Consider the following 25,375-nt stretch of genomic DNA (forward strand, 5'->3'; position numbering starts at 1 on the left):
ATATTTTTTGACATTAACAAAAATAACGAATAATATAATTCTAGTTGAAAAAAACAATATATTAAATAATCGCTTCAGCAATCTAAAATGGCATAAAAGATCACTCAAAAACTAAAATATTAATACAAAACAATAAGTGTGTCGAATATAAACTTTATGAACATTTAAAATCTGAAAGTAATAAACTGAGACATGAACTCGACTGATATACACTCTAAAGAAATACAGCAATTATATAATATACTTTTCACTGTGGGGAAATATCAACAAACATACTTTAATCGCAATGAACAATGACTTGAATATCGAATAAAGGAAAACGTTGTACGATTTGGAAATGCGTGTCCCAACACCGTATATAACCGCTTTTTAATCTATAGGTACGCTGGGTGGATCGTTTTGCGAAGCTCGAATGTATTAGAATTGTGGACGTCCCGAGCTATGCCTGTGCTTATTGAATCCGTGTTGGTAATAAATGTCGAATATGCCCCATTCTCTCATTTTTTTTCAGATTTGTTATAAAGCTATTAAAGATATTGAGGCGGGGGAGGAGCTACTGGTTTACATGGACGGAGATTTCCCTGAGGGGACCATGGCACCAAATCTCAAAGGTAAGATTAATGTGCATCATTAGCGAATCTTTTAAACAAACTGAAGCAAACTGATCAGCGGCGGAGAAACCAGCTGTTTGTCAGGCCATTAATACATATTTATTCGCCGTGAGAGAGGGTGGATATAACGGGACGGGGTGCCCCCTCCTTCTGTTCAGGGGATTATTCGAGGTGCAGACCTATAACGAGAACGAATTGGTCAAAGTCTTATCACTTTCTTGCGGACTTAATTGCTTATAAAAAATAAATGCTTTAGTCTTTAATATTGACAAATAAAGCTATCTAGAATGTGAAACTTTATAAAGAACGTCAGTCAGTACAATATACCTTAAACATGAGGTGTGTTTTGTCTTACCAGTTGACCTGTGGTAATCCATTTACACAATAGAAAATGTCAAATGGAGAAACCTCTATAACGTTTTCAATAGATATGCCTATACAACATTGTATCAGGCAGCTAAGGTTTGTATCAGGCTTGCCACTTAAACTGGGAAGGATCATAAACCATGTAAACTAATAAAGAAGGCTGCATGCTTATCAGTGTGTTTTCTTCCACTGTACTGTATAAGTGTGGCACTTAGAGTTTATCAGAGCAGTGGTTATGTTTACAATAAAGCCATTGTAAATTTTTTATGATGTATTAAAACAGTGTCTTTTATTAATAAATCCTGCGATGTGGACCGTTTTATTAGGTTTAGCTGCTACATAAATGATATATTTTAATTATCTTTTTTATCTTTTGCTTGCAATATGTTATTTTAATGTGTATGTACTGAAAGACCAATGCAGTTTAATTAAAAAAAAAAAAAATAATGATAATAACGAGGAAAAGCCTAATTCAAATTCTATTTTAATATGATATTGTGGAAGAGAGAATTCTGTTATGTTGTCGCAGAGCACTGAAATAATGAATGTGTACCATTGGAAATCATAAGACTGGGATTAAAATGCATTGTTCATCTTGTACCTTATGAGTTTGGGTTGGGGAAAGAAATCCAGACAGTTTTTCGCTGCTGTGCTGAAGAGCCAGATGCTGTCTCCAAGAGCCTTGATCTTTTGGTTTTATTTCAGCTCAGGGTTTGTCAGGTAAACTTTTTTTTTTTTGCTTCCTCGGTTAGGGGAAAAAGAAAAAAACCTGGTAACCTTTTGCATGTCACAGGCATTAAAAATGGTCGAGACAGCACAAGGGGTTTCGTAAGGCACAGACGTTTTCCAATCCAGCAATGTTTGCCCTGAAAGAGAGGTATCTTCAGATCTCTGAGCCAAAAGCTGGAGCGGAGCACTGCCCCTCCTTATCGGAGCTGGGATTCTGAGTACTGCTCTGGGAGTCTCCCGAGGTTTCGCTCAGGCTTTTGGAGATTAGTCAGTAAACAGCACATAATTGTGTTCCTCTTGCTTTTCTGAAAGCTATTAGGCTCCAATTTATTTTTTTCTCTTACATTCCTCCTTTGTCCTGAGTGTTACTGATGGAACAAGAGATAACTTGGCACAATCAAGGTTTTTTTTTGTTGATTTTTATTTATTTTTTTTGGCGGGGGGCAGTATTTTTTATGACTTCAAAGCAGGGACATCCAGTATTAAAGCAACTGTTTAAAAAAAAAACTCTCCAAAAACTTGCCATGTTACTTCTGTGGTGAATGAAATCCCTCCTTCAAGGTCCGTATTAGTGAAGAATGCAGGTGAATACTGTCACTGGCATGTCAGGGTTGGGGGTGGGGGGTGGGGGACGGGGGGAGGGGCGCTAGCACTTTGGCTGGAACACGGGGTAACAGGGAAGTCTGAGTCTCTTATTGTACCAATGTCTTACCAGCTGTGCACACTTACCTTAAACAGACTGTTTCTTGTAAATGAGCTCCTCTTAATATTACAGAGAAACAACTTGAGAGGTCACTAAAAGCCCTCGAATGAGTTGTGTGGTTCTAGTTTTTGAAAATGAACAGGTGCTTTCCTCCTTTAAAAAAAAAAAGGGTTCATTCAAGACTGCAGTAATCTATTAAAATAAGGCCCAGTGTCTTAAATTAAGTCAAAACATTTATGCCAATACAAATTCACAAAACACAGCTTTTCTTTTTTTTTCTTTAACAAAAGCCACCCTTAAAAGACTCTCTTTAGGCGTCCCATTTCAAAGAGTTTGATAATGCAGTGCTTTAAAGTTAAACACACAAATACGTGCCAGGCGCATTGCGAGTCACAGGTTTTCTTGTTCGTTCACAGTCATCAGGACTTCTGTTGATTGACGGTTAGAGAGGGAGGCAGAGTTAGTCTGCCCAGCCCTTCAGAGAAGTCATTCTTCTGGAAAACCTACAACTCCACACAGACTGTTGAACTTGGCACTCTTGTCAGGATGCTGCTTTGTAAACTCAATAATAGCTACCCTCGTTTTAATTCATTTGACCTTGACAACAATAATTTATGATGTATATTAGAGGAACTTGTTTGTTCTTTTTGGGTTTTTTTAAAGCATCGAGTAGCTAAAGTAATATTTTACGTCTAATTGATTTTAAAATATGTAGAACCTATAAACATCTAAAGTGATGTTTAGGTTAAAAAATGTTGTTAACATGGGAATTTCAGAGCTGCGTTTAATTCCTTGTGCAAAACTGGGTAGGGAAAATGAATTTATATTTAGAACGTTTTTTGTTTGGCATTCCTAATTTGCTATGAAATAATAAAATGGGTGCTAAAAAAATATCCAGTTTGTGTTTTGAATGACTTTTGGATTTTTTTTATTTTTGAAATGGTCTTAAAAAACATATTAAGATATTATTGTTATTATTATATCGTTTTTACAAATTTACAACTTGATTAAACAAATATTTAAATGTTTTGCTTACCTCACCAAGTAAACTTTTTTAAAAAATTCATAATTGATAGATGAATAAACAAGCCGTGGTTAGAAGTCTTAATTACGTTTTAATTAACATAACAAACATATTTATTTAGTCTAATATTCTCATTCAGCTGGGAGTTTGTTTAGTTTGAATGTGTTCATTCTAAGGATCTTACATTGTGATTAATCTTTGTGTAATTGGAAAAGACTAAGAACAAGACTAATAAATAGCCACTGCACACACACACTGCATATTATATAAACACTGCAGCAGAAAACTATCTATGACAGGTATATCCTCTTCAGCCACTGCATTTTTAATTGTACAATGTTGAGTTGCCTATCTAGGTATCTATTTTATAATGCATAATGTTGTTTTTTTTTTTTCTAAACTTTGGCAGGGCAGCTTCTCAAACTCCATAGAGTTCACACAAACTGTTTTCAAATTTTCTAAAAATTAAACTGAAAGAAAATGGGATGAAGGGGGATATATTTGACAATGGGTTAAACGTGCAGCAGGGGGCATTCTAAACCGTAAAGGCTGGAGAACGTTTAAACGTTTCTTTCTTTGATTCCTTGTTCCCTGTGAAGATGAGCAGATGTACCGGTGTGAGGATTGTGAGGAGCTGCTCTCTTCCAAACTGGACCTGCACCGACACCAGAAGTATTCCTGCAGCAACGGCACCTCCATCTTCAACGCTCTCAACCAGGACTTCAAACAGGAGAGGGAGGAGGAGGAGGAGGAGGAGGAGGAGGAAGAGGAGGAGGGGCCTGTTCATGAGTGCAAGGACTGCGAGAGGATGTTTCCCAACGAATACAGGTGATTTGAGACGAATAAAGGACAAGTGTCAGCAAGACGGGAACTGTGCCTCCGTGACGGCCAAAAAATGAAACGTTTCCTATGGAAGTTGTTTCAACTTAAATGAAAGGGTGTTTGAAGAAATTCTATTGCCACATTCTTATTTTTTTTATGTGTATCGAACTCTGTCTAGTCCCACTTGTGCCGTTTTGCTACCATTAAGTGCCATTGTCCTCATTCAAGGACAGGCTACTTTGTAATTTTTTGTTACTGGCATCTACCTGTTTTAATTTAATCTTTAGCTATGGTGTTTTGATAAGAAACTGAAGCCTAAAAATTATACATTTCTTGGTGTTTTCCTACCCACAGTGGTGATAACGCAGCATTTTCTATGTGTAACAGCTGCAATACATATGTTGTTACTTCTGAAGATATATATATATATTTTTAAATGGCTACAAATTCATAATGAATTCAAATGGGATGCCACAAGACTAGAAGCCAGCGCACTGGAAGTCAGAGGAATTTGCAACCATTCAGTGCATTTCATCACTGTTGATAAAGCTGGGTTGTATTTTATTTTTATTTTTTTTTGCAGTCTTGAACAGCATATGATTGTGCACACAGAGGAGAGAGAGTATAAATGTGACCAGTGCCCCAAAGCGTTCAACTGGAAATCCAACCTAATTCGTCATCAGATGTCACATGACAGCGGCAAGCGGTTTGAGTGTGAAAACTGTGATAAGGTAAGAACAGGAAATAGGCTGCAGCCTGCTAGTTCAGGCAGTGTGTGGGTAGCCAGCCAAGCCTGTGTTTACTGTGTGAAACACTGTTTTTGATGCAAATGTGTGAGTCATGCGCCTTTCTTAATTAACGCGTGGTAAGAATGCCCATCACATCTGCATGTGCCTGGTTGCTAAAGTGAGTGATATAAAATTGGTGTTGGTTAAATTTATATATATATATAAATTTGTGTGTGTGTGTGTGTGTGATATATATATATATATATATATATATATATATATATATATATATATATATATATATATATATATAGATAGATACGAAACTTGTGCTGCACATTTTATTATGAACAAGAAAATACTTTGACAAACAGATGTGGAATAAATAAACCACTACTAAAATACAATTAAAAAAAAAAAAAAAAAAACACCAACGGTATTTGTTATTGCTTGAGAAATAATAATAATAATAATACTCTGTGTGTGTGTATAATTTAAACACCAATAAAAAAAACTGTCACTGTCATTTGTTACCCTCGCCATTTTTTACATACTAAAAGAAACATAATATATTCAGTAAGAAATGTCTCAGCAAGAAGTCTTTTTCTAGTCAAAACGTTTGTCCAAGAATTTCTTTTGGCATTTCTAAATGTAGTCCTGTTGAGTGAGTGTTTGGTAATTATGGATGGAACACTTAGACTTAGACAACCTATTAATTATTATTATTATTATTATTATTATTATTATTATTATTATTATTATTATTATTATTATTATTTACCAATGGTATTCGCGAAACCTTTTAGTATTTTTCATGCAAACCTGGTATAGTATTTGATGTTCCGCATGCATTACGGAAAGCAGTTTGGAGGTGAGTGGTGCTGACCTGTTCTGTGTTTCTCTCACCTCTCTTTGTTCCCTGTCCCAGGTGTTCACAGACCCCAGTAACTTGCAGCGGCACATCCGCTCACAGCACGTCGGCGCCCGTGCCCACACTTGTCCAGACTGTGGCAAGACCTTCGCCACCTCCTCTGGGCTCAAGCAACACAAGCACATTCACAGCAGTGTCAAGCCTTTCATCTGTAAGTTGTCAGAGCCGTCTTGTCTAACCCTCGGATATAATTACGTGTGTCCAAAGGCCTCCCGCCTCACTCCACCCCGAACAAGTGACAGCTGTAATTTTATAGGTCAGAGCACTAAATGAAATTCCAGAGCAATTTTGCTTTCGCTTTTTTTTTCTTTTGAGGGACCGTGTGTCTTTCTTTTTTAACTACGGCAGTTTTAGACTTTTCTTGACAAGTAGAAAGTCTCTCCCAGCTCTCCCATTGACAGAAGCTGATGTTTGCCATTAAAACTCTTATCTTTCTTTTATTTAATGTATTTTATAAACTTCAAAAATGAATTGCCAGTCACACTTAACCCTTTAGACCTGACTGGCATTTAAAAAAAAAAAGATATGTTTTTGCTTGCTGCCTGTTAGAACTTCCTTCAATGTGACAGTTGTTTCCAAACACAATATTGGGTTATATGTTGTTCTGAGTTAGGAGACGTGAAATCCAATATGTGTAGTTTCCCTTCCCGATTGATGGAAATGGCAGCACTTTAGTTTATGGAATCTGGTAATCTAAGCATCATGGTTATAATGGACTGAGGGTTGAACAACACAACTCTCAATCCTGCATTCCCCCCTCAGCCAGTAGCAATCACACACTTGTGTCGCCTTGGCTTTCATTAAAGATCATACTGGATTCTTATTTCTGGTTAGCTGCCATTCCATTCAGAGCAGTATATTCAATTTCTGTAGATGCCGTATGTGGGCAAATACAGAAAAAGACATGAGATTCACTGGTTGGTTTCAACAAAGCAGCTCAGTTATTCCTTTACAAGACCCCCCAGAAATGTGTAGATATGTATGTATGTATGTATGTGTTTTTTTGTTTTTTTTACCCATATGTGAATGACATTAACCAGTACCTTTTGAATCTGTGTTCTCCCAGGTGAAGTCTGTCACAAATCCTATACCCAGTTTTCCAACCTCTGCCGCCACAAGCGGATGCACGCAGACTGCCGTACCCAAATCAAGTGCAAGGACTGTGGGCAAATGTTCAGCACTACCTCCTCCCTCAACAAGCACCGCCGCTTCTGTGAGGGCAAGAACCATTACAACCCGGGGGGCATGTTCAACTCAGGCCTGCCCATGACCTCCAGCCCCCTCATGGGCAAATCGAAACCCCAACACAGCCTCAACCACCTCGGTTTCAGCGATTACTTCCCCTCCCGGTCACACCACCCTGGGCTTCCCTTCTCGCCCACTCCTCCTGCCTTCCACACTCTCCCGCCTGGCTTTCCTGGAATCTTCCCACCCTCGTTATACCCCAGGCCACCTTTGTTGCCCCCAAGCCCATTGCTCAAGAGCCCCCTCAATCACAGCCAGGAAGACAAGCGTCCCAGGAGCCCCCTGTCGGTGGTGTCCCCTGTCAATAACAATGGGAGCAGCAGCTACAATAACTTCCTGGAGGCTAAAGCCGAAACAAAATTGGAAATGCGCTCTGCAGAGAAGTGCAAGGTGAAGATCAGTGACCTTTCGGATGGGAGTGACCTGGAGGATGTCAACACCACCAGCGGGACAGACTTGGACACCACAACGGGGACAGTCTCAGGTTCTGATCTGGACAGCGACGCCGAGAGCGACCGCGACAAGAGCAGGCGCAAGGTGCCGTTGGGAACGAAGCAGGACGAAGTCAGCAGCAGCTCCATCTCCATCTCCAGCTCTGGTAACGTCCCTAGCGAGCGTCCCTTCCTCTCCCAGCACTCCTTCTTTCCTCCGCCGGATGAGCAGGCCCTTCCGGCCTCAGGGGCCACCAACGACTCCATCAAAGCCATCGCCTCCATCGCAGAGAAGTATTTTGGCCCCGGCTTCATGGGCGTACAGGAGAAGAAGATGACCTCCCTCCCTTATCATTCCATGTTCCCCTTCCAGTTTCTGCCCAACTTCCCACATTCCTTGTACCCTTTCACGGACCGGGCACTCAACCCAGGGATGTTCCTCAAAGATGAGCCCAGGTCTCCCAGAGAGCATCTACAGAAGGTGGGCTCCCAGGGTTCTGAGTCCCCCTTTGACCTCACCACCAAGCCCAAGGAGGTCAAACAGCCCCTGCCGCCCAGCAAGTCGACCCATCCCGTGAGCACTCCCCTCCTGCCGGGAGAAGAGCAGCCTCTAGACCTCAGCATTGGCACTCGCAGACGGGCTGCCCACAACGGCAGCGCCACAGAATCTCGGAAGAATCACGTTTACGGGAGCAGGAGAGGGCCTCTTAAAGAAGATCAGCTCAAGCATCCACAGCCTCAGCCTCAGTCTCTGCACCACCACCACCACCACCACCAGCAGCAGCAGCACCAGCACCACCAGCAAGTGCATCAGCAGCAACAGCAGCCTTCCCTGCACTACGCAAAGCCCTCGCCCTTCTTCATGGACCCAATCTACAGGTATTCACGCACAGATAGACCCCGATAGACCCAGGCAGACCCAATTCCAGCCATGCAGAGCCGTTTTACAGTGTGGTAAATGAGCTGAAGTATAAAGCAAAGGCCAGGATCCTTATCTAACCGGTAGTAAGGAGAAGGTAATCTTTTCCAGTTTAAATGACATAGTGCTTATCAGATATGCACAGAGCAGGGTTGGCTTTTTTCCTGTAAGGCGGGGGGCATGGGGGCTGTAGGTTACCACTTTGCAGATAACCAAAAATGGAATGTGCTTGTCAGGGTTGGGTGCAGAAAAGTACCTGGCAGTTGCCCAGGCTTTATTGCATGCAAAGTGGTTTATAATTGTTGACCTTCGTATGTAACCCTTTCTGCTGTGGTCCAGCAGGGTGGAGAAAAGGAAGCTCATGGACCCAGTAGGAGCCCTGAAAGAGAAGTACTTGAGGCCATCCCCGCTGCTGTTCCACCCACAGGTAACCCCCACCTCCACGGAGCATTAACAGATTGAGAAGCTTTATTAGGAATAGGATGGAATACTGGGCAGCCCCATCAATATCCGGGACTGAATGATACAACAGCATGAAGAACTCCCTTTTCTCGCACTATTACCGTTGCTATTAAAACTTATTCAGTTAATTTCAAATTGTGCAGTCTCGCACAAATTGTACTGGGGGTTTATGGCTGGTTTCACAGACCCTGATTAGCACTACATCTTGTAGTGCCTAATGTTTGCTGATTGGAGTTTGAAACCCTCATTTGTCTCTAAATACAGTACGTTCATTTCAATGCAAAAAAACGCATTCAGTTTGCGTACTGCTTATCAGCGCAGTGCACACCCATTCAAACAGATTTGAACATCCCCCCCATGCAATATTCCTTTACATGTGTCTCCATGCTTTACTCTGCAGCTACTGCATTCTGCAGTCTGTGCTAGAGGAAAGCATTGTTCACAGTCTGGTAACCATTCCCACCTCAAATAATAACAATCGCCGCTGGAATTGTGGGAGCTATGCCATGGCCGGTTTCTTAGCTAAACTTAGTTCTGTCATTGTTTCAGTTCGGAGCAAGAGCATGCGGTTAACAGCTTCCCCTGATTTTTCTTCCCTGGCGAGCTAGATAATGCCTGTGTGTCCATCAGGGACATCCTGTGTTTGTATCCAGTAGAATAGGGCTGACTGGCGGGGGACGCGTTTATCAGACGTGAGGATCTGAACCTCCATCAATGGTGAGAAATCCTTAGCCCCCAGGCGGAGTGGCACGGGAACAGCTGGTATCCAGTAACTGCTCCACTGTAAACCCTTTTACAGCTAGTACACAAAAAACACATTCCTGACCGTAGATATTTATTCAGTGTAATATACTGTAAACGGATAGGATGGTTCAGTCGCTTTTACTAGACCACATATAAGTTCTACACTGGGGTAAAAGGTATATATTGCAGATAAGGAGCATACATACAAGGGTCTGGCAGTCATAGAGAACATTTCCTTCAGTGTGATTGGAGATGTGGAGGCGTTACACTAGTTAAAAAGTCCGTTCCTCATGAGTTGCAATGCATCTTACTGAAAGCCACTGTATGTTACACAAACGTGTTTGTGTTTCTGTGTGTAACAAACAGGGTGGGAAGCTGAGCTATATTTGACTATAATAATGCGCTTAGAAATCCTTTGTGCGCTGTTTTAATTGAGAGATACGATATCAGGGGCCAGTTTCCTTAATTCCATTGTATTGCCACTTCTTCATTTTGAATGCACGTTGTCCCTTCTAAATAGAAAAATAAATAAAAAATTGTGTTGTGAACAAAGTCTTGGCTCGGGGGATCCCTGGAGAGCTGTTATGTGGCTGTAAACATGCGATAGGTCAGGGAGGTGACTGGGAGCTGCACAATTGATAGCCCACGGTCTGATATACAGCTTCCTACTGCCTTCCGTTCCTTCAACAATGATGCAATCCCAGGGCTTATCAGGAAACACTAACTACCTCGCTATTGTGTGACACAGACAGCGTTTGGGAGCAGGGGCCAAATCAATTGAGGTCAAGTGTCTTCCTGGACCTTCCCTCTTGCTGGGAGAAAAACCACCTGGCTGAGCAGCAGTGCTATTGTTACTGTGACATTCCGTTTAAGGCATTGAATTAAAGGGTACATAAGGACCTTTTTATTTTATTGTGTTGCATGTTCCCATGTATTGCTACAACTGTTTACGTAAGGTGTGTGTATCGCTTTCATTTATTTTTTTTGTACATTTTGACCACTTTTTGAAATTGCATTCCCTGCCTCAAGATGGCTTCCCATGTACACGCATGGACCTCTCGGAACTACATTTCCCATCATCCTCCTGCTCACTGGTAAATCCATCTCGGTTACATATGTGAGCAGGAGGATGATGGGAAATGCAGTTCTGAGAGGTCCTGGGAAGCCATCTTGAGGCAGGGAATGCAATTTAAAGGTTTAAACAGTTGTAGCAACACATGGTAACATGTAACACAATAAAATAAAAAGGTCCTTATGTACCCTTTAAACTTATTCAGCAGGAAATAATGCAATAGAGTATAAGGCCATCTTCCACTAAGTAAGATAAATCATAGAAGCTCTTGTGAAATTCAAAGTGAATTAATCCATAACTTAAAAACTCTCAATGGTGTGCTGTAGTCAGGGGTTTAGTTGTTCAGGATTCTGTTCCTGGTCTTCTGATTGTAAGTAAAAAGTACCAATCACAGAGAACCCACTAGTATACAGTTACAGCAACTGTTGCTACCCGCAGGCATGCAAAATATATAGTAAAATGACATACCAAAATTTATTCAGTTTTGATGGTGATAAATGAGAATGTCCTCTGTTGTACCACGATGCTGCTCCAGCCCAGAACACTAGACGACCACGTTAGAATGCACACCGAATTAATTCACTAGCACAAGAGCCAACTTTGGCTAGCCGTGCTGCTCTAAATCATTGAAAGGGACCCTACCCGTTTTATTTCATCTACAGATGTCTGCGATTGAGAACATGACAGAAAAGCTGGAGAGCTTCGGTGCTCTGAAGCTGGACGCCTCGAACTCTCTACAGCACTCCTCACACCACCTCTTCAACTTCCGCTCGCCGCCTCCAACGCTGTCCGACGCCATCCTCAGGAAAGGCAAGGAACGCTACACCTGCAGGTACGGGATTCATGGGATTTCCAGTGAAACCCACCAGCCGCAAACGTTTATTATTATTATTATTATTATTATTATTATTATTATTATTATTATTATTATTATTGTGTTAGTGTTGGAGGCAGGTCATCAAGCGTTACAAACTTGTTGTGTCTGATTTCAGTATAAATGAATGCAAATGAAGATTATTTATTTTGTCATGTTTAGAATCAGCTGTTTGTTATGACTGGAGGGGAAAAACTAAAACGTCTGTGTTTCTTGTGATTTACAAAGTGTTTTTTTTGAGGACGTGACAGCAGACAAATGATCTAACCAGTACAGTAAACATTGCCTCGGACACAAATATCCCATTGCTTAAGGAACTGAAAAGACAATTCCTGAAGCTGAACACCGGTTACAGAGCAAGAAGTCACATCCGCCATGCCCAATCAAATATCTGTCTAAATATTGCACTTGATCTGTCACAGGTACTGTGGGAAAATATTTCCCAGGTCAGCAAATCTTACCCGGCACTTAAGGACACATACAGGAGAGCAGCCCTACAGGTAAGGAACAGCCAGTCTCCTATTGTTAACCCTTGCAGGGCTTTGTTATAATTCTACTGATTCCCCTATGTGGATAACTGAGCTCCCCAATATTACTCTGTTTCAAATAGAAGTGAAGTATCCCATTCAGTGCTCTTAAAGGGTTTGAAAAGACAGCAAGCAGGGCAACCGGCAGTCTTTGGTGGAAGAAAGTACTGTACAGTCAAAATGCAACCCGATTGATTTAAATATTCCACATGTGCATTTGCATACTGAAGCTGCGTCTTCTGCAACCTGGTTAAATCTTTTTAAAATGCTACTATTCAGTCAGCTATTTGGTTATGTTAGTATTTTCCTTTAATAAATATATGTATATATTCTTTATGTTATAGTTTTCAAAGACGCTTTCCCTTGACAAAGGTATGTTAAACATACCGAGAAGTTGGCTCTTAATAATGTCACTCTTAATAGTCAGGAAATAAATCAACCCTGAAGTTAACACCAGCAGGATTATTATAGTTGGAGTGTCAGTGTGTACATTGTTTAGATCATTAAAATGATGGAGCAAAAGACTTAGCCTAATGCGTTTTTAAGAAAAAATAATAATTTTAAGAGTTACATTCCTTGCTGATTTGAATTATGTTAAAAATACAATCCAACTGTGCCGGCGCTTGTATGGTTAAGAGTTAAGTTTCTCGTGTAGAGACGTGAAGGGAAAATAGGGGGAAAAGAAAAAGAAGATTAATTTTGTCTCTCCAGATGTTTCTGAGGTGGAGAACAACTTCTGGACAACGTTGGGCTGTAATAGCACCCCTGAGATTTCCATGCACTGTTTATAGAAGCAGTTAATTGTCATTGATTTGGCTCTCAAACAGCTGCAGTCTTCAGCTTCACTAACTCTAATTGCTCGGGTTGGCTTTGATTTCTCTGCCTCATCGTTCATGGAAAACGGTCTGGTAATGGACTGGGCATGAGATTAGCAGGGATGGGCAGTGTCGTTGGACCTGACAGTGTGCCTTGTGGGACATGCCGGTGTTATGGGGATGAGGCTGGAGCAGTTGCAAGGCTGTGATCTTTAGGTGCGTTAGTCTCCTGGCTCCGAATTTGGAAGTTTAGCAGTTTAAGATTCTAGTACGGGCCTAGCTGCTTTACCCAGGTTGTAAATATAAATGTATCCTTATCTGTAATGTATGTGCCTTCTGGAACCCTAGCATCCTGTCTGCAGACTCAAATGCACCGGGTCTGCTAAATGGAAGGTGTTTCTTATTCCCATACAATAGAGCTTGTGACCCTCTTAGATTTCTTATATTTTTCATGCCTATTTTCACAGCTGTGTAAATTATTTTAAATACTGAACTGACACATAATGTGACTCTGGTATGTATCTACAGCAGGTTAGGTATGTGTACATTGTGCGTAGAAAACATAAAAGTTGTTCTTCTTTCAATGCGGCAACTGTAGCCTAAAAAGCTAAGGGAACACAAAGCCACTTTGTGGCTTGGAACTTAGTTTGAAGAGACTTGGTTTCAGGCCACTGCATGGGATTTGATGCAGCAGTTGCCTCAAACTAGGTCTCTTGAACCAGGTTCCATGCTGCTGAAAAAGTTACTTCATGTTCCCTCAGCTTTAGAAACTAAAAGCTACTTATTTTTTAATCCAGAGATGGTTATCTTTTGTAGTCTGAGCCAACAGCGGTTTGAATGAGCAAATAGATGTACGTGCATGACCTTGGTCTGCTCAGTCAGGACCAAGTCCCTTAACTGCTGCCAGTGTAAACTGTGCATGTTACTGCTGACTGGGTTCAGGTCACTTTTATTAAGTTTGAAATCTCGCAGGACCTGCTCACAGCTTCATCAGCTCTTTTATTTAGATTTCGTTTTTAATCCCCTGATTAGCTCACTTTGTAACAATTTACCATAACAAATAGCAGGACCCATTATCTTTGCCACTTCGAGGCAAATAAGGCAAGAACAGTAGAGCGAAAGAAGGAGGCTTGTTTAAAAACTCTTCATGGTTCATTGTATCGGACTATTTGACTGGTAGAGATGCTATCGGGACCCCCTTTTAGCACAGAAATTGGCCGACGAGGGGTGGCCACTCAAAGACCCCATTCAGATTGTAATGGTCCACGTGCAGCAAAAAAAAAAGACCCAATCTTCTTGAGCTGATGAAGTAATTTCAAGTCCCCGTGGACGCGGTAGGAAAAAAAAAATCATTCTTGCTTTTTTTTTTTTTTTGTATTTTTTCGTCTTGGCGTTTGACCATTCTCTGTGAACCGTGATGCACCAAGTCTGGAAATTAGCAAGCAAAAAAATAAAGAGCTCTGGAGAAGTTAAAAGGGCCTCCGTCTGATTTCAGTGCTTGATGACGAGCGATTTTCCCAAAGCAATTAGCACTGAAAGCGAACCCCAGAACACTGCTGTCAGAGGGACAGAGAGAGGTGGGGGGTGGGGGGGGGGGGGTGGAAAACTGTTGCACAGCAAGAGTGAATGCACACAGCCTCTAAACAAAGAAGGACTGTCTCAAGAATTAAACACAACTTCAAGAGTGTTTATTTATAATCAGCGAAAATTGATATGCTCTGGGCTGCCCTGTGGAGCTGTTTCCTTTTAAACAGCTCGACCTCAGGGAAGAAATATAACGGAATATGAAACTTGGCATGTAATGGCCGCTCGGCTCGGAGCAATAAAATCATTTTGAACTCTATTGCTTTTGAGGATGGCAAGAGAAAGAGAAAGGCCTATAAGTTTTTCCTTTTTTTTTCATGAATAAAATAAAGTTTGACATTCACAAAACTGTCCTGCACTGTAGTTAAACAAGCTAGCACCAGTTTGTAACAATGTATCTCAAACTGTATTTGATTCATATAAACAAACTTTGAGAGAGAAACATTTTTGACTAATGGACCCTATAAATAAGAGTAGAAAGCCAATGTTGTTCATGTTTACTGTCCCCTAACATCTCCATACCAGGTGTGGCTATTCAGAGTCACCTCAGGGAATCAGCTTCTGTTTCTCCCATTTAATCACTGCTGGGATCAGCTTAAAAGTGGTAGTGCAGTGCAGCCGTGTAGTCCTAATTCTGAAGATACCAGAACGCCACTAAAATATCGATTTTCTTTAACAAGAATTAATATACGAGTTCACATTTTTTTGGTTTACTGTCAGTCAGGACTAGAGTCAAGACTTAAGCAACCATTTGCCATAGCAAAAAACATATTGCTAGGAAAATAAATAAATACGTGCAGGTTATTTCATGGTACGCTTGGTTTTAATACTGTGTTTCCACCACAAGATGGAACACATTTTCCCCCCCTTTTTCCTAAATCGTAAACATATTACAATCCTAGTAACTTAAAAAAAAAAAAAAAAAAAGATGTAATATGTATCTTTGATTTTATGGACGTTGTTTTTAGAAGAAAAACAAAAATATTCTCCCCGTAATGAGCAAGTTCTACATCTCTAGTCAAGAAGACATTTAGTTTCTTTAATTTTGGAATGGCACACACACACACGGTACACTGCTATTGTTGCCTTGTGACCTGTATTTCAACAACGGCCGCAAACCAGATGAGACTGCCCGAAAACGTCTAACGAGAATCTGATTGCCCCCCTGTGGGGTTTGACTTCTGTCTGCGCTGTTTAGACTAGAGCACTCTGCAGCCAGAAAGGCTGGTTAGTGTTTACTGAGCTCTCATTGTGTTCCTTCCCCTCTCTTTCTGTCTCCAGATGTAAATACTGTGACCGGTCGTTCAGCATCTCTTCCAATCTGCAGCGGCACGTCAGGAACATCCACAACAAGGAGAAGCCCTTCAAGTGTCACCTGTGTAACCGCTGCTTCGGCCAGCAGACCAACTTAGACAGACACCTCAAAAAACATGAACACGAGAACATTCCAGGTAACGCAGATGTGATCCGGACCGGCAGTGTCTCACACAACACTGCCCGTTACACTCTCTCCACCCCACGCTGTGATCCGGACCGGCAGTGTCTCACACAACACTGCCCGTTACAGTCTCTCCACCCCACTCTGTGATCCGGACCGGCAGTGTCTCACACAACACTGCCCGTTACACTCTCTCCACCCCACGCTGTGATCCGGACCGGCATTGTCTCACACAACACTGCCCGTTACAGTCTCTCCACCCCACGCTGTGATCCGGACCGGCAGTGTCTCACACAACACTACCCGTTACACTCTCTCCACCCCACGCTGTGATCCGGACCGGCAGCGTCTCACACAACACTGCCCGTTACACTTTCTCCACCCCCCACCCCCCTGACCTTGGCGTATGGCTGCAGCCAATCTATCCGAGTCATGGCACCAATGTAACCGGGCGAAGGCTGGGCGTGAACCACAACTGAGCACCTTAACCGCTGTGCAAAAGAGCCGGGCTCGGCTGCATTCGTGGTTATAGAGCTTTTAACCTCATCTCACCTCACCGACGGGACAGAATCCCGAACGGCAGTGTATCACACAACACTGCCCGTTACATGCGCTCCTAGATATTGTGCAGATCCCTCCTGCTAGCTAGCTCTACTTTAAGAATAGAATCTTTATATGTTGCTCCTCTGTCCAGTCAGTATCCAGGGCTGTGACGTGTTCGTTTTTCATGCCATTACATATTACATTGTTTCTTTTTTTTTTTTTTTTCAGTGAGTCAGCATCCTGGGATTCTTTCGAACCTGGGGACGAGCATCTCCTCGCCAAACTCTGAACCGGACAATCATGCACTTTTAGACGAGAAGGAAGATTCCTATTTTTCAGAAATCCGGAATTTTATTGCCAACAGTGAACTGAACCAGGCGTCCAGTTCGACAGATAAAAGGTAACGGTTTCAACTCGGGAGGAAAGATTAGACCCCCTCCTTAGTTATTCAGTATGGAAAGATCTTTGTTTATGCATTTAGCGTTGAACAATATGCATAACTTAGATATACAATCAGTACCCTTATGTAGATTGGACTGCCAATATAAATGTCACAATGAACAGCAACAGAACAGTAAATCTGTTTCTGTCTGCGTGTGGGTTATGTGAATTTACAACTATGGCCAAAAGTTTTGCATCACCTAGAATTTTAGGATTGAGATATAATTTAAAAAAATGTATGAACATAATTTAGATATTGTACTTAACATCATGTAATCAGAGAAACTGCAAAATGATATTGATGTTTGTTAAGTAAAACTGCAAAGCGGTATGTAATTCAATATGTTAACATAACATTATTCAGCAGGTTTCGTTTGACTTTATGAAGCAAAATTAGTTAATTCTATAATGGTGATGCAAAACTCTTGGCCATAGCTGTAGTTTATCAACTCGTATATGTAGTAATACAAAAATAAACTATTTTAGAAACTCTTTGACAAACGACTATGGAATATGAAACTGATTCGAAATATCTGTCAAAAAAAATTAAGTTTATTTTCATATTACTCCATTTCGTCTTGTATAACTGTTGCTGCTAAAAAGGCTTCCATTCAGCGGTAATTGCTGTCTCTGAAGATCCGATATGTTGGTAGTTAATCCCTGGCTGTCATTATGAATCCCTACCTGGACCAATCAAAAGGCAGAAAGAAAAAGCATTAAAGCCCCTCTGCTTCCCTTCACGGAGGCTCTTCGATTAAAACTCTACTCACAGGGGACCCCCAGCCACTGTGTGCCCCCCACCCTCCCTGCTTGTACGCTGTCCCTGGTGGATGCCGGAGACTGTGCAGTTGAAACAGCAGTGAAGCAGATCTGTGTAAACCCAGTAGGTTAAACAAATGCTGAGTGTTTCATTTACTTTCCGTCTCAGCCTATAACACTTAACTTTTACCAGACTCGCCAAAAAATGAAAACACAACAAACCCATTACTGACATAAAACCATATTCATATCCGTGTTACAACTTGCAGGCCCCCTGCTTTCTAGCCAAAACATATACGACCATAATCTTGCGTTACACTGAATTCATATTTAATGTGCTGTATAAATACAGTCCGTGTGTGCTGTGCATATTTAAGAGAGTGACAGCAGAACAGAGTGACTCAGTAAATGATGCTTTTATGCAGCATACAATGGGCTTTTTCTAAACGCCCACACGCAAATGCATAGCCATTTTTCTATGAAAGCGAAATTCAAATCCCTTTTTTTTTGAGCATCCATGTACAGCTATGGCCAAAAGTTATGCAAAAGAATTTTAGGATTTTAAAAATATATTTCAACTTTATGAAGCAAAATGTGTTAATTCTATAGGGTGATGCTAAACTTTTAGCTGTAGCTGCACAGCATCATTGCCGTCTGGGATCAATTGCCCGTCTTTTCTCAGTAAAGCAGGCTTGGCTTCTGCAAAGCTGTGATTCAAATGAGACCTCTGCTTTATATCTATTTAAAAAAAAAAAATTGAAATTCCAAATGACGATTTGTTGTAAACAGGTAAAGAGATTGTGTTGAATTATGAAGATCTGTCCCCACTGCATTCCTGTGCGTTATTCGCACTCATTTTGGAATAACCCAATTAAATGTAGTTTCTCAAATATTTTAGAGACTTTTGAATAGAGTTTAGCCTTTACTTGTCTTTTGTTTTCTGGCTCTTCACTGGGTATGCAGCAGCTGTTTCTGAATTTTTTGTAATTTTTTTTCTGAAATGGGTTGTCTAGGCAGGCAGGCAGGCAGTCTGGGAGTGAGGGTATTTTTATTTCAAACTGACAGAGGAAAAAAAAAAATGACCCTGGCATTTCCTGTAAGAGATCACAGGAGTTTAAGCTCGTCTAGCGCAGACAGAAATAGACAGAGCTGAGGCTGAAGCGGGCTGGCATGAGTGCCTTGGGGGGCGAGAGTCAGATTGGGGTATTTATCTGCAAGATAAATCGATCAAGCCCCCGCTAACACAAACACCCCGCTGACGTGTTTAGACTAAGTGACAAAACCCAGGACCCTTCAAATCTGCCCCGAAAAAAAAAAAAAATCATTTTGACTGTATGATATTTAATCTGCTCCAAAACAAGCAGCATTTTTATAATTGTTTGAGAATTCCCCCCTCAGCCCCCCCAGTCCCCTTTTTCTTTTTTTTCTTTTTTTTTTTTGCTAGTTTGCAGTTTCGACTGCCTCAAACCCAAACCTTAACCTGGTTCTTTGTGTAGCTTAAAACACCATTACCGAGAGGCAAGCGGTGCTGCCGTTAGCCTCTGAACGATCGTTAATCTAACACACTGTCCACCTTCCTCCCAGGCCGGATGACAGCCAGGGACACGCGCCGACCAACCCCAAGCGGAGTGAGGGAGAGGAGGAGGAGGAGGAAGAGGAGGCTGATGAAGAGGACGGTAGCCTGACGGAGAAATCTCAGGACGAGGTGGTCTCCCTGCCGATGGTACCCCAGGGGAGCTACGAGGATGAGGAGGAGCCTTCCTCTCTAACGATGAGTTACGAACACACCCGAAGGTGAGTGCCCGCTCCACACAACATCACTGGGACTTGGTTTATTACACTTTCACGCAGGACCTTTTCTATCAAGCAACGTGGTTAGCAGGTACACCCTACGAACGAAGCTGGAGAAAGCCACTTTGTGAAAATACTTGTAGCAATTAGTTAAATGCATTACTTATTATATGTGTTACTAGAAGTTCAGTACGCAAATAAAATGGGAATGGGAAAATCTATATTATACTACACCACTGGAGTTGATTCCAGCAGTAAGTGTAAGAAAACAAGTCCCAAGAACTCATATGGATGTGTTTCATTGCGCTTTTTACTGCTGACAAACAAGTCCCATGGTGAAGCATGTGACAAGCAGTCCACGCTCCATCTTGTGTCCGCTTCATCACCCTCTCCAGTGCATGCTGCAGTGCATTATTCCAATACAGACTGAGACCAGGTCCCCTGCATCACTCTCCATTCTTCTGGGAAAGCCAGCTGCCGTTTTCTCTTATTTGCGTGACAGTAAGGCGGTAAAGCAGTGAAGTGGAGACACGCTCTGCTGGGACCCTTGTGTTCTGCCCTCCCCGTTTCTCCAGCGTGCATGTGTCTCGTGGCGCCATGGCTTGTCCAGTCCCCTCATTGCATGTGCATGAGCAGTCTGGTGTTTGTCAGGGCTGGTTGCTTGGCCTGTTCGTGTAAGACCAGGAAAGCTAACCCAAGGTTCGTTGGTGCAGGTGTATTGATGAGGACGAAGCGGGCCTCTTAGAACTGGAGCAGATTCCGACCTTCGGGAAGGGGCTGGATCTCCGTAAGGCTGCAGAGGAACCCTTTGAAGTTAAAGACATGTTTAACTCCTCCTTAGAATCGGAGACTTTAAAAGAGACCCTGTACAGACAGGCTAAAACGCAGGTATGTGACTTTACCAATGTGTGTATGATGCACATTTTAATAAAGGCAGCAGGCAAGCTAGGTTAGAAATGACTATCACGAGAAGAAAGACTGAGAACGAGAAGCATCAAGGATCGTACCTTTTATCCACACCCCAAGGCTGTAGCATTAGCTGTATCGGTGGTGATTTCCATCAATATTTTTTAGTGCTTTACGAATCTCATACACAGAAGGCGAAACAAACAAACAAAGGTTTCATGTTTGGAGACCGCAGAAGGAAACGATTAGCTAGACTGAAGGATCTAATTGAGGTTGGAATAGACGAGCCAGTGAATAAGCAAACGCCAAGTTCGCTAGTGAGTACTGTTCAGAAACTTGCTTATGTGGACTTGTTTTGAAATCTACTGCGTTGGGATGACCAGGATGTACATTCTCTCTGCAAAAGCACTCGGCTTGTCTGTGTGGCGTCCCTTTCATAAATACACTGGCGGGGCCATGAGTTGGATCTCTGTTTCGAACGTGGGAGGGGAAAGGCATGGCTCTGTCCCTTTTCTTTTACTAACTCTATTGAGGCACGTATTTTTCTTTCAAAACCCTTCTGTTCATCCTAAACACTGGAACAGGCTGTGTTGTCAGAGATTTCTGAATGCTAGCGAGTTGTGAACAGCAGCTGATTGTACTTGGGTGTCAGTCAGCAGTTTCATTTGTTTTGAATGTTTTGTGTCGGTTTGGTTTGCCAGATGCTTGCTCGTGAGACACCCACAGCAGATTTTGTAAAGTATTGTATCGCAGTGAAAACTGTGAGGAGATCCCCAAACCTCAAACTGGTGGATTGTCAGATGAAGTCAGTGGAGAGATATTTTTGAGTGAATGTTAACGCGCTGCATCTATAGTGAACATTCAATGGAAAGGATTTGTCAAAGTTTCAGCACATTGTATCCTGTGCATAAAACATGCAGCTTAGTTTAAAAAAAAACAACAGCACTTTTGTATGTTTAGTAGCGGTTCAAGAGTACAATCTTCCTATGGTAATGCGTCATGTGTAGAGTGTCTCTTATTTAAAATGAAATAATTTTCCCAAACTGCACAAGATGACATCAATAACCCTACACGCTGCGTATGAAGTTATAAAAGTATATTTCAGCATTCCATTTTATATAAAAGTATAACGGTACACAAAGCATAGGGATGCGGCACAGTAATGTCTTGTATAATAGATATATTTTTGTGTTTTATTTAACAGGCTTATGCAATGATGCTGTCTCTGTCTGAAAACAACCCTCTACACATGTCCTCCCAGAATTCTCTGGATGCTTGGCTGAACATGGGTGGTGGCGCTTCAGAGCCTGGGAGCTTTCACCCCCTCAACCACATCTGAGAGAGAGAGAGAGAGAGACCAGGAACCAGGGACCAGGGACCAGGCCACACTGGGAAAACTGGGACCACCTCCGTCTCAACGAGAGCTGGACAGGGCCGCCCAGGGGACCAGGTTCTCTCACCCCAGCGGGCGGCACAGCGAACCAGGCATAGAGATTGTAGAGCGTGGAAGAGGCAGCCTTGCTTAGCATGGTCAGAATAGGGAGTCCTCACATTGGGGCTGGCAGTGTGTGCCAGGGGCCTTCCATAACAAATTAAATTACAGATGTAATAATCCACCATCGTAGCTGTGGCTTTTTCAAAGAGTTTGTCATTGAATTGATTTGAGTTTCGTTTTCTAAATTTGGCCCTCTTGAGTGTTTTTAGAGTTCTGGATAGTTTGAACGCCCCTTTGGAAACAGGAGGGGTAGAATCCCTGCCCTCTCCTGCCCCCCTATTCCATTTCCAGATCAAGCTCAGTAAGGTTGCCTCCACACAGATGGTAACTAAAGGACCTTTTTTCACCTCATTCCTTGGGTCAGCATACCTTTCAACAATGACCTTAATGCCCACAACATATTTATTCCACACAAATGAGCTTTTGCACAGTGAAAAATACTATGACAAGAAGCAGCTAAACGGTAATACATGTAATAGTAGTAGTAATTAATGATAATAACAATACAAATAATTTAATGAAATACAAAGCTCTCAAAAGGACAATGCATTCCTCAAAGAGGCTAGTCCACAAATAAGTAAGTAAATAGTAATGAAGAAAAATATTTTATCCAGTAAATTTGGACTTTAAATTATTTCCCACAGGGGCCAATACTGTATCAACATTCTTTCTTCTAGTTCGATTTAAGTTAATTTGTATAAATCTTTTGCTTTTTTGTATGTTATTTGTTCTATAATAACAGTATTGTTTCTTAGGCACCATGGTATATAATGTTAATATAATTACTTAGTGAAGGACCAAAATTGTGTAATATTGCTGTATGTACAATAACCAGGAAGTATGTAGGACAAGTGGTTTGTGCCAAATAACCCGTAGACGATGTTTTGTTCTCCGACAATCATTTTTTCTTGAAGGGTTTTTATTCTGTTGCTGTTATCGTCGTTTGTTGACGTTTGTTTTGATTTTCTGTAGACTTGTTCAATCTGTAATTAGGAGTAGGAGATTGTGTAATCTATTTATTTTTTTTTGGGGGGGGGGGGCGGGTGTTGTTGTTGATGAAAAGTGACAGCTGAGAATACCCCAGTATATCTTCAAAAAATGCAATACAATGCTCAATTCAATACAAGTGGTTTTGCCAACGTGCCAAATTTGTAAAAGATGAATTTAGCTATTTACTTATCAAATCAAACTACATTTGAGAAAAGAAAGAAAGTGAATCGTTGTGTAAATGTTTTTTAGTAATATGAATAAATCTGGCTGTGTTGTAGAATTTTTTTGTTGTTGTTGTAAAGGGTGGTTTATGTATTAACACAGGACCGTACTGAGGGGGCACATTCTAAATGTTTTACAGACCTGATAATGGTCTCCTCCCAGCATGTTCTGAAACCCATGACGTCTTTATTATCGGACTGTGGAGCAGACCTGTGAATTGGTATGGCAGTACAAATATTCATTTTGCTGTATGAAGAAGCCTCACTTGTTTTTGATGCTGACTTGGTGTGATTTGATTGTTTATTGCATAATGTCAAATCTCTAAAAATGTCAAATAATGAAATATATTAGCTTTATAATTCCCAGAAGGAGCTGTTTAATTGTACAGCTAAGTACTTGCAACCACGTCATAGCGTGTTCCCAAATCCCTACTCCTAGTTGTTTCCAAAATCAAGGGCATTGTGAATGGGGAAATGCTGCAGACACTTTAAATGGTACCACTCCATTGGCACCCTGTTGAATTCATCCACTGCACTTCGGACTTAAACTTGCTGGTAGAAAATGCATGAGGGCAGTCTTTACTATATCCCATAGAATAATGTATTGTTCTTTGTCTGTCCAGCATACCGGGTTTGGTGTTCTCTCTCTGTTTTCTGTTTTCAATGCTGATAATGGGTTGGAACAATTCTGGGTTTAAATGGTTAAACCTCCTTCTTCCTGGTTTTCTATTAGGCAAGAGAGAGAGACCTGAATGTAGAATAAGATGATGAAGATTACACAGCCGCAGATCTTTCCAGTCAAATTATCAACACTGGCAGAATAATTAAAATGTTGTAGTCCAGTTCTCTTATCCCATACAGTGCTGTATGCATTAAACAAGAAATGGTGCATTGTGTTTGTGGCCAGCAGAGGGCACCCTCAGTTGAAAATAAAAATCACCAGCCCACACACATCAATACAGTATTTTTGTGAATTTGTATAAGGGCCCCTACCCTAACAGTGTAAATAAATGGGGAAATAAACACATTTCTTAATTACGTTACCAGCTTTCTAAAAGCATATCCGGCACCCAAGGCAAATTAAAATGTGTTTGACCAAATGATATATTAAAAAAATAAATAAATAGTAATCCAATGTGGCTGGTCTTGATCGTCTGTCACAGTACAGACCTGAATAAAATAGTTTGTTTCAAAACTGTATATTGTTTTAAAAGATTGTTGTCTATGTCTGGAATTCATATAAGAAAATGGATGTGAAGGTTCAAAACTTGATGGTGCTTGTTTCATTTTGGATCTGAATTGTATATTGCCTCGGTTCTGTTTATAAAAACTGCATGACTTGTGTTTAGCGGTCATTATGGTGTCCGTTTGTGAACATTTGTATTTAAAAATGAAATGTAAAAATCCGTAGATGCACTTATTGTACACATGTGGTTAGGTTGTACATTGCAGACTCACAAGAGACTTTTTACTGCCTTGGCAAAATAAACGGGCAGTCAGATATTAAACTGAAGAAATGATGCTTGTGGGAGAGAGAGAAAAAATGAACTTGGGACAGATTGTAGAGTAATCTGAAGTAAACACAAACCGATTTCTGAAATTGCAGTTCATTTTGATGCTTGTGATAATTATCATTATGAAAGATGTTAGAGCAATTCCATTCAAATAAATTAAAAAAAAAATCTGATTCTGATGTTAATTCTTTAGAATAGGAATGTATACCAGATGTAATCTTTCCAATGCTATGAAGAATTTATACATGAGATTGATATGCAATAAAACCTGTGTGCTTTTTATATACAATCTCCCTTTTGAGTCTTTATTAAAAAAAAAGGTACAATAGCCTTTTTCAATCCACTGATGGACGAACGCCTCCCCAAGATTCTTCCACACAAGCATGTCTGCTGCATCCCTCATCTACGTTGCTCTGGCGTGTTTCCTGATTTCATCTTGCCATCTTCCTGGAGGTCTTCTTCTTGGTCGCTTTATATCTCTTGGGATCCAGTCTAGTATCTCCTTGGTCCAGCCATGGTCTGTTCTTCTTGCTACATGTCCGGCCCACTGCCATTTCAATCAAACTTCCCATATAAAAAGCCTTTCCATGTTCAGTATATTACTGAAACACGTTTGAACAATCAGGCCCATGGCAAATCAATGCTGAACTGGCTGCACTTACTGTATCTCACCATGAATAAGTCTCACCT

General features: G+C 41.2%; 1 protein-coding gene across 6 annotated transcripts in view; it reads left to right on the forward strand.

Annotated features, from left to right (window-relative positions):
• Positions 1–24,501, forward strand: part of LOC131701884 (histone-lysine N-methyltransferase PRDM16-like) — a 191,256-nt gene extending 166,755 nt beyond the window's left edge. For 2 of the 6 annotated variants that reach the window (XM_059002477.1, XM_059002482.1), the window contains 13 exons: positions 512–611; positions 4,033–4,261; positions 4,839–4,986; positions 5,912–6,170; positions 6,981–8,469; positions 8,849–8,936; positions 11,450–11,619; positions 12,084–12,161; positions 15,869–16,038; positions 16,797–16,968; positions 19,353–19,562; positions 20,273–20,447; positions 21,670–24,501. In XM_059002477.1, the coding sequence (XP_058858460.1) occupies positions 512–611; positions 4,033–4,261; positions 4,839–4,986; positions 5,912–6,170; positions 6,981–8,469; positions 8,849–8,936; positions 11,450–11,619; positions 12,084–12,161; positions 15,869–16,038; positions 16,797–16,968; positions 19,353–19,562; positions 20,273–20,447; positions 21,670–21,804 (3,423 nt within the window). In that variant the 3' untranslated portion in view covers positions 21,805–24,501. The remainder of the gene's footprint in view (positions 1–511; positions 612–4,032; positions 4,262–4,838; positions 4,987–5,911; positions 6,171–6,980; positions 8,470–8,848; positions 8,937–11,449; positions 11,620–12,083; positions 12,162–15,868; positions 16,039–16,796; positions 16,969–19,352; positions 19,563–20,272; positions 20,448–21,669) is intronic. The other 4 variants (XM_059002478.1, XM_059002479.1, XM_059002480.1 and 1 more) reach the window with 4 other exon arrangements.
• Positions 24,502–25,375: the final 874 nt, after the last annotated feature.

Source organism: Acipenser ruthenus, chromosome 27 (genome assembly GCF_902713425.1).
Source record: "Acipenser ruthenus chromosome 27, fAciRut3.2 maternal haplotype, whole genome shotgun sequence".
Classification (NCBI taxonomy): Eukaryota; Metazoa; Chordata; class Actinopteri; order Acipenseriformes; family Acipenseridae; genus Acipenser; species Acipenser ruthenus.